Source organism: Brassica oleracea, chromosome C1 (genome assembly GCF_000695525.1).
Source record: "Brassica oleracea var. oleracea cultivar TO1000 chromosome C1, BOL, whole genome shotgun sequence".
Taxonomy (NCBI): domain Eukaryota; kingdom Viridiplantae; phylum Streptophyta; class Magnoliopsida; order Brassicales; family Brassicaceae; genus Brassica; species Brassica oleracea.
This window is the reverse complement of record NC_027748.1, coordinates 7,609,936-7,618,887: the sequence shown is the minus strand read 5'-3', so window position 1 is coordinate 7,618,887 and position 8,952 is coordinate 7,609,936. Positions and strand designations below refer to the sequence as shown.

At 32.8% G+C, this 8,952-nt stretch overlaps 1 protein-coding gene and 2 long non-coding RNA genes across 3 annotated transcripts; all 3 read left to right on the top strand.

The window, feature by feature from the left end:
- The first annotated feature begins 735 nt into the window (after window positions 1-735).
- LOC106299852 lies at window positions 736-1,418 on the top strand. Its single transcript, XM_013735856.1, has one exon. The coding sequence runs from the start codon at window positions 795-797 to the stop codon at window positions 1,296-1,298; it is 504 nt and encodes a 167-aa protein (XP_013591310.1). The 5' UTR covers window positions 736-794; the 3' UTR covers window positions 1,299-1,418.
- Window positions 1,419-1,836: 418 nt separating this feature from the next.
- On the top strand, window positions 1,837-3,427 carry LOC106300846. Its single transcript, XR_001262096.1, has 3 exons — window positions 1,837-2,009; window positions 2,084-2,824; window positions 2,908-3,427. It is a non-coding gene; the product is annotated as an uncharacterized LOC106300846 (long non-coding RNA).
- Window positions 3,428-8,509: 5,082 nt separating this feature from the next.
- On the top strand, window positions 8,510-8,751 carry LOC106303441. Its single transcript, XR_001262489.1, has 2 exons — window positions 8,510-8,572; window positions 8,653-8,751. It is a non-coding gene; the product is annotated as an uncharacterized LOC106303441 (long non-coding RNA).
- Window positions 8,752-8,952: the final 201 nt, after the last annotated feature.

Genomic DNA, 8,952 nt, shown 5'->3' with positions numbered 1-8,952 from the left:
AGGAAAGGGCAAGAGTTGAATAAACATTTATTGTTTCAGATAATAATGGGGCTTTAAGATTCATCAATGTGGAAAGGTGGCGTTCCAAAGGAGGTTCAGAGAATGTGGAAAAACTAAATTTGATAAATAAATAAAAAAGAAGGTGGAGAGGCGAATAAGACGATTGGACGAATGGTGGATTTCTAGTGATAAAGCAAATTTGGGCCAGAGTTAATTTTTTGGAACCACGAAAGCCTAATTTGATTTTTAGTTGACAAAGCAAGTAACGTGGCAAAAAGAAGGTTTCTCATTGGTTGATGTTTCATGCTTACGTGGATAGGCTCAATGGAGCTCATATCCTCCTTTTAGTATTGTAAGCAGATTTGGGCCAGAGTTAATTTTTTGGAACCACGAAAGCCTAATTTGATTTTTAGTTGACAAAGCAAGTAACGTGGCAAAAAGAAGGTTTCTCATTAGTTGATTTTTCATGCCTACGTAGATAGGTTCAATTGAGTTCATATCCTCCTTTTAGTATTGTAAGATTGTACGCTTAGACCCAAACCAATCAATTTTTTAGTAACCATGCATGCATGATTCCATCCTTTTATGATATACCCATCGACAAATGAAGCTTTTTGGTTTAATGTTTAGAAAAAAAAATATTTACATCATACCAAACGTTTAACACATATACATAACATACATGAATGATGTGTATGTATAGATGTGTGCATATAAATATCTTAAGAAGGACCGAAAAGAGCGATTCAACACCAATCACTTCATACCATATAGCAAGCACACTCAACAGTCTCATGGCTACTAAATTCATCATCCTCGCTCAAGTCCACCGCTCCAAAATCTCAATTTCGACCCGGAAACCTCGTAAACGCAACGAAAACAAGCCCCGGCCATCAAAATCCATAAGCGAAAACATGTTCAACAATGCTTTTCCTGGAAAAACGCGTACGGAAATCTATTATAATGACCTTAAAAAATCAGACCCTCTAGCTAATGCACTATTGTTTATGGAAGACCAGCCAGTTAAAGAAGAGGAGACGAGCCAACAAGAACACGGGGAGCTGTACAACCTCAACCGCAAAGACGGTAAGTCGGTAATTGCAACAGAAAACGGAGATTTGAGACGTGAAGTTGCTCAAATAAGCTTGTTTTGGTACATGAAATGTTCCATAAGCTATATATTAAGGAAGGCACGAGCGTTTTACAATGAGTTTTCTTGTGATGCTTGTGTTGGGAGTAGCACTATGGTTGTGGTCGATCCATATTTTTCTGTTCCGGTTTTACCTTACAATAATTAATTAATATCTTAAAGTGTACGTGATAGAAAAGGTTGTATTTAGTTAGTAACTTCGTTGTGTTGAAAGTCTTCATATGTATAATGAAAAACATCAATGTATGTAACTAATGTTGTATTTATATTAATTCCGTGTAGTGTTGTGTTTCGACATGCGTACTACTATAAGAAATACACTTCCAATATTATATTACAATATCGAATGAACTAGCTACCGATAATTAACTAGAGCTATATGATAACAATAATTAACTAGATGTATATGAGTGGGCAATAAAAATATGAATAATTGGGAATGTTAACACACCATGTTTGTTTCTGTACTTATATTAAATTTTGAATATTTCGGAATATTCAAAAGTCATCATATTGTTTTTAACAATACTAAAAGGCTAATATATGGAGAATACTAAAAGGCTAATATATGGAGAGGCAGATTAAAAAATCAGCCAATAAAAATAAACTATAGTGCCACGTCATCATGTTATTCCTTCTCGATGATGGAGATGGCCATGCCTCTTCAGATCACACCGTCTCCGAACGTTTCAGATTTTTACCACTAATCCTCTCATTTATTGATGATTTCTCTCCAGTCTCCGCGAATGTATAAAAATCCTTTCCACAATCCTATTTGGAGACATCTTCGGCTTCCATGATTGGGAAGGACTTTGGCTCGGTGATTTTTGTTTTGAAGCCATGGTTGGAAGATCTGCAGGTATTGATTATGTCTTTCTCTCTGGTTCTGTTCGGTTTCAGTCCGAAGTAACTTACTATGTGGTTTCATTGAAGGATACGGGGTGAACGGGAGGATGAAATCGAATTTCTGAGTTCGTGGAAATCTTACCAGAGATGCGTTAGATTGAATCAATAATATTGTTTCATCCATGGGTGAATCCAAGTCGGGTCTTTTGTTCTGAAAAGCAACAAAGTCCCGGCTCTTGCGTATTCTTACGTGTCTTCTCAAAAAGATTATCCAGATTATGTTGTAGATCTCTAATTGTTAGATCCAATGGTACTGTGCAACATGTGAAACCAATTGAAGTTCTATATCTGCAATTTGTATATATTTGATTCATCAATTGTTTTTGAGTAAAGCTAAATCGTAGCTTGAACAGTTTGTATTTTGGACTTCAGGTGCTCACCAATCAGTATATGCTCCAAATTAATCTTGGGAGGATATTATACGTAGCATAATTTTCCTAAATGTAAAACTCTTTTTATTGAACTTCTATTCTCAGTCTGGAAATCATTATGGTTTTACACTTAATACAGTTCTAAAACTCCATGGTTTGTTAGGAGAAGCTTCTTTATATATGCAGTTTACACTGCTTGGGCCAAACAATTTAAATATGGTGAATAAGTCATTGTCATCAACCATAACCACCTTTTTTGTAGCTATGTCGTTTCTTCAGAATGTGGTTCACAGAAGAAAGGTGCATGCTTGAGTTCTCACTGATCATCCAATATTGCTGAATAGAGTTTTAATCTAGGAAGCAATGGTACAATAAAACACTTCCAACAGCCTCCACAGTATGTAAAGCTTCTTTTTCTGTATGATTGATTGTATAGCATTTTGAAATATGTGTAAAGCATAAATGTTACTCTATCTGCAGGTGATAACAAAAGTCTCAATAACAAGATATGAGAAATCACAAAGCATACAAAAGACGGTGAAAACCTTTAAAGCTTCCCTATATATGTAGATGTATGTGACAGATTGTTCTATTATGTTTTTTTTCTTCGAAGAAGTTCGAGGATGATGAAAGAAGCAAGAAGAGCTGGTCACATTTTGAGGACATGAACAACATTTTGTACGAGTTAAGTCATAATGCGCCAACACTCACTGTTTAAAAGAGAACTTTAACGTAGTGGACAGAACTATGAGATCCAAAAAGCAATGAAAATAGTCTCTGTAGAGTGTAAGAAGGGGCAAGTGATTGTGCCAGTGATGGAAGGAGCAGGGATTCCATAGCCGTGGACCATGCACGTACTGACAAGAACGAGTAAGAATGATTTTTTTTGCTAGAGGAACTTTTTTCTAACCATCGCATGGTCTGTGTTGCAAAAGTATGCTCAAAATGTAGTACGTTATTAGCTCTTCACTGTACGGTGTTGGTTTGGGATAGTGTTCACTTCTGCGTGTCTACAGAGCAAAGAATAGAAAGAAAATGCTCCACCTAATTCACCAAACAAGAGACCATTTAGATAATATGAGTGAGATATATATAAGAACACGTGAAAATTTAATCATATGTTGTCATTAGCGTTGCATACAGCGAAAACGTATTTGAGAAGAGGGGTGAATGTGAGGGGATAAATGATTAACGATAGAATGATATACTCAATGACTTTGACCCCGTGAGGAAATGTATAGTATATTATATCAATTATGTATGTCATTATAATTTGTTCAATAATATTCATTTTTGTTTCTACATCACTAGAGATTCAAATTAACAAAACAAATCCACTTTTAATATTTCAAAAGACATTTATGAGTTACAAGCGATGTGACTATCTATTACCCATATATAAATAAATCTATATATATTTATATATATATCTTCTAAAATTGTATAAACATTATACCCAATTATTATTAAACATTTTAGAAGCATTGAAAAGTACAGAATGCTACAAAATACTTTTATTTAAAATACAATATATTATCCACTAATTTATTTAAATAACCTATTCAGCCAATAATGCTAAAGTCAGTTGATATGGAATAAAGCAAAATTAATATATTTTTAGAAAATATTTTTTCTTTAATATGCCAAGAAAATAATTTTAAATTTATAAAATCACAATAAATACATATTAACAGTCAAATTATATATATATTTAAACTGTTACATAAAAAAAATATAACGTTGAAAAACCGGCGCGTAGCGCCGGAAACACCCCTAGTATATTTAAATTTTGAATATTTCGGAATATTCAAAAGTTACCATGTTTGTGTTTTGTACATGTTTTAAACCTTTGCCATGTATAACAAAGAGATCGATTGTCTAGGTGAGAGAAAGTCGTTTTGCTCTAGTTTAAGATTTTATATCTATACAGAATCTTAAATTACCATTAATGTTGTCATTTAAGTGACTGTTTCAAGTTTATTAGAAAATTGCTTAAGTTTTGGACTGTTTCAAGTTTGTTACGATCTAATTATTATATAAGATATTGCTATTACAAATAAAACCGGACAATTTCCATTAAACCAACATATATTCTATTAAAAGTAGACCAATGACACGATTTAATTTAATTCTGGATGTACTCTATTATAAGTATAACAAACGAATCATGTTCTATCTAATCTATTAATGTAGACCGACTGTATATATATACAATTATATTAGCAATACAATAACTTTCATTGGACCTTTTAGTAAAGATGATACTTTTCTCTAAGTTGATTTATAAGTTTCTCATCGACATAATATCATCACACAAAAACATGTATGAGTTTGGTTCCTCTGTTCTTGAGTAGATAGATTAGATACAACATCTTTTTAAACCTTATTTTTGTGCAATATGTTAATTTGCTCTAACTTGATTGAATATTTGTTATATTTAGAGATACATGCCATTATGAACACACTACGTCATTAAATAAACTTCGATCATATATAAACTTCAATCACATAATTTCGTAAGTGCCAAACTTACGAATATAAATTTTGCAAAGTTTCTTTTTTGAAATACAGAAAAAGTTAGAAATTACATGTATTTTTAATTATTTCAAATTCGTATATCTAATCTATTAATTTAGGGGCATATTTTTATCTACTATTAACAAGTCATAATAGTTTGTTGATACCACTCAAATTACCGTAAGGATTGATTTATACTCTCTCAAGTAAGAGGTCGAGTTGTAATACTTAGGGATCGAATTCACATGGAGCTAGGGAACCTAAGAAATATAATATGATTTGTTAAGCTAGATGGTTTCTGAGATTTAAATGTAAAATGCACTTGGTCAATAGATTGATTGAGGTTTTGGTTCTTAAAAAGGAAATAGTTAGACTTCGGATTTTTATTCAGAAAACTTGACATTATAATCCTACAGATGCCTACTGAGTTGCATGCATGATAATGTAAAACTCAACTACTTAGTTAACAGGTCCATCAGCGTTCGCAATGTTTGGACTTGTCTATTAACTAGATCTAATGATCTCAACTATCGTATGTCGATCAATCGAAAGTGTCGATCGATGATCCTATAGGGATATCGATCGATGCACATTTCGCTCCATTGATCGATTATTCAATAATGATATCGATCGACGCGCTTCTAGTCAAGCTTTATGCGCGGGTTGATTGAATGCTTACTAAGCTCACTAGATCAGCTCTCGCCTTACTCATAGCAAGAAACTTAGCTCAGGTAGAATGTTTTCAGAGTGAGAATGAAGCTCTCGCTTTTATCTATCAATCCTAGTGCAGGTTCTAGGTAGCTAATCTAGAGACGTGCATTAATGAACAATCCTAATGACAATTGTTGGGGTCAAAATCGGTCACGACGGAATCAATGTCTGAAAGTCCGTAAAAATCGGCATGAACGTTTTTACGAAAAACAAATCTACGAAAAAGATTTATTTTTACGAAGAATCTTGCGGAGAAAACACATTCACGAAAAATTGGAGAAGATCCCGAAAAAGGTCGCACAGTCGCTACGAAGCGACCGAGCGCACGTCCCGCTTGGCCGTAATAAACGCTTCGAGTCAGAAGACGGCCCAAAGGGACCTAAGACATGACTCGAGACCCAACTTACGATTTCTTAACCAACAGCCCGTAAGCCGCATGACGGTTTACGCTTGGTTCGCAAGGAAAGATAAATGTCAAGTTTCCGCGGATAAATACGAAATTTTGAAGATAATTACGAAGATCGGAAAAAATGGAATATCTCCATTTTTATACTATGACGGCTTAAGGGCAGAAGAGGAAAAGCGTAAACCGACCTAAGAGCCAGTATATAAGGAGTCCTAGGCGAGAGGCATGAAAGGAGAGACTTTTTTCGAAGCAAACTTAGCACTTAGAGCGATTTAGGCATATTTCCGTTTATGTTATTTCGAGCTGCGACTCAATTAGGTTTAGCTGTCTTAGGGTCACTAGAACTAGGAATCTCGCCGACAGCTCTCAGCTCAGGCTTATACCTTGTTGTAACGCTCAAACACGGATTCGGAATAAGATCTATTTTGCTCTCTTTTTACGATTTTTGTACTTTGTTGTTGATATCTCGTGTTCTGATTGCTTAGCGTGTGGTATTAACAAATCTCCGGGACCTCTGGAAAATTAGGGTTTTCCTAGTTTCCTAATTTAAACGGAAATCGACAGTGCGAATTTCGGTTCCCACAACAATTACAACAACTCTGCAATCTATAGTTGGGGCTAATCCCTCCTAACCTATTTAAACCCTAAAATCTAACAATGGAAGTACTCCGACATGGCTAAGCAATTCATAACAGCAGTTAGGTAAGAAAACTTCATTAAAATAGAAAATAGATATTAATGGACTTCCAGTCACAAATTATAACTTTGGATCTTCTCTCCAATCTATCAAAATCCTAGAAAACCTTGCTGTAAAAATAATAAAACTAGAACAACACATTTTGCCTCTAACATGGTGGCAAAGCTTATATAATTAGGTTAAAACTCGTCAAGGGCAATATTGTAAATTGGTAAAAACTTGGGCTTCAAGTCGACTGTGACCAAACGGGCTTTCTGCGCGCTTCGCTGTCGATCGATATGAACATCGATCGATTATTCCTCTCCAATATCGACCGATGGTCGAGCTCGATGGTCATCTTGGGTGCTTACTCCAAATATCTCCAAAGTGCTCCAAAATCATCACTTATCTCCAAATTACTTCTGATCTTATAAATATAGTAAATAGACTCTATAATATAATAATTACTATAAGAACACCTATAAACCATGGATGAAAATGGGTCAAATCCATGTTTTATCATTTGTCAAAAAAAAAACAAGTCATAGTAGAACCACTTAAATAATTAGTTAATATGAGATATTTGATTATTTACATTAATAATAAACTAACTATAAATTTGATTTTTTTTAATTATAACACTATCTGTTGAGAAAGAATCTAACAAAATCTTATTTAAAATTTTAAATATTTTTATAAAATAACATATTAATTAATTTCATAATTAGTAATATAATATTGTTATAAATCAATGTTAACTAATTTTTTTTATAAAACAAGAAAATAAAAATTATACACTATTCTTTATAGATTCTATAATTATATTCTGTATTATATAAAAATAGAAGTGCTATATGAATTAAATAAGATAATATTCTATTAAATACATAAATTAACAAAAAAATTAAAAAAATCATCTAAATAAATCATCACTCATCATTAAAATGGGTTAAAATTCGTAAACTATATAATATTTTTATACAAAAATAAATTTATGAAAATAGTTTAAACTTTTATATCTACAACTATATATTATCTTTTTGTTTATTTTGAAACTCTCAACAATATATTGTTTAAAATTTTTATATAAAAAATATAATATTATATAATAACCTTTAGTTCATATACTATTTAAAAATATGTTATTAGAGAACTATTAAATTTTAGTAATTCATTTAAAATATTAATGACAAATCAAATTTTAATTATATTTTTTTATTTTAATTATAAAGAAATATGTTGAGAAAATGTTTTGAAAATATTACCAAAAATTCAAATATCTATATATCTATACTATATTAAAAGGGTTATATGAGCATTAGAGAGTGTGTCCACGTAGGACAATTAAATCATCCAATCACAACATTTCATTAAAACACGTCAGATTTCATTAAAACACGTCAGATTATTGAGTTACGTTTGAGACGGAAGTCTCGAGATTTACGGCTCTACCTCTTCGTCTTCTTCGCTTGATACCACAGTGATTCAGTTTGATTGATCCACTTCTGCATAATCAACACTCCACGATCAATCAATTTCTTCTTTATGATTTCGGTTTGGTTTTCTCTTTTCCTTCTTTATATACTCATTTTCTTCCTGTGTACAAATCAAACCCTAGAACTTCTCCAACCTAAATCTATGGCGATGAAACCATTTGCTTTGTTACTTCACCTAACTCCTCCATTTTTTTGTTCTTCTGAGAAGGTGAATCCCCTAAGAGAAGAGTTAACAACTTAGAGACTAGAGAAAAGCTGGGGCTGAACCAGCTACCTAAACCAGATTCAAGAACCAATGAACCTCTCCCTGAATCCGCTGATGCTTATCAGAAAATAGAGGTGTGGATATGTGATCTCAAATGTTCTGTTTTTGTTTGCCAGTATATCTAAGAATCATGCTGTGTCTGCTGTATTAACAGATGGAGAAAGCAAAGCAGGACGATGGGCTTGCAGATCTAAGTGATCTACTCGGCGAACTCAAGAACATGGCTATTGATATGGGAACTGAAATCGAAAGGTTCTCTTTCATATCTCTCAACTATTGTACATACATTTTCTCTATGAGTATTCCTCGATGAAACTGATTTATATAAATGAAAATAATCTTTGATTTATATGTAAATAGACTATTTCGAATGTAACATGTATTTTTTTCCCTTAATGGGAGTCAATAGGAGAATTCACGTATCTAATATCTATATCTATAATATCTTTTATCT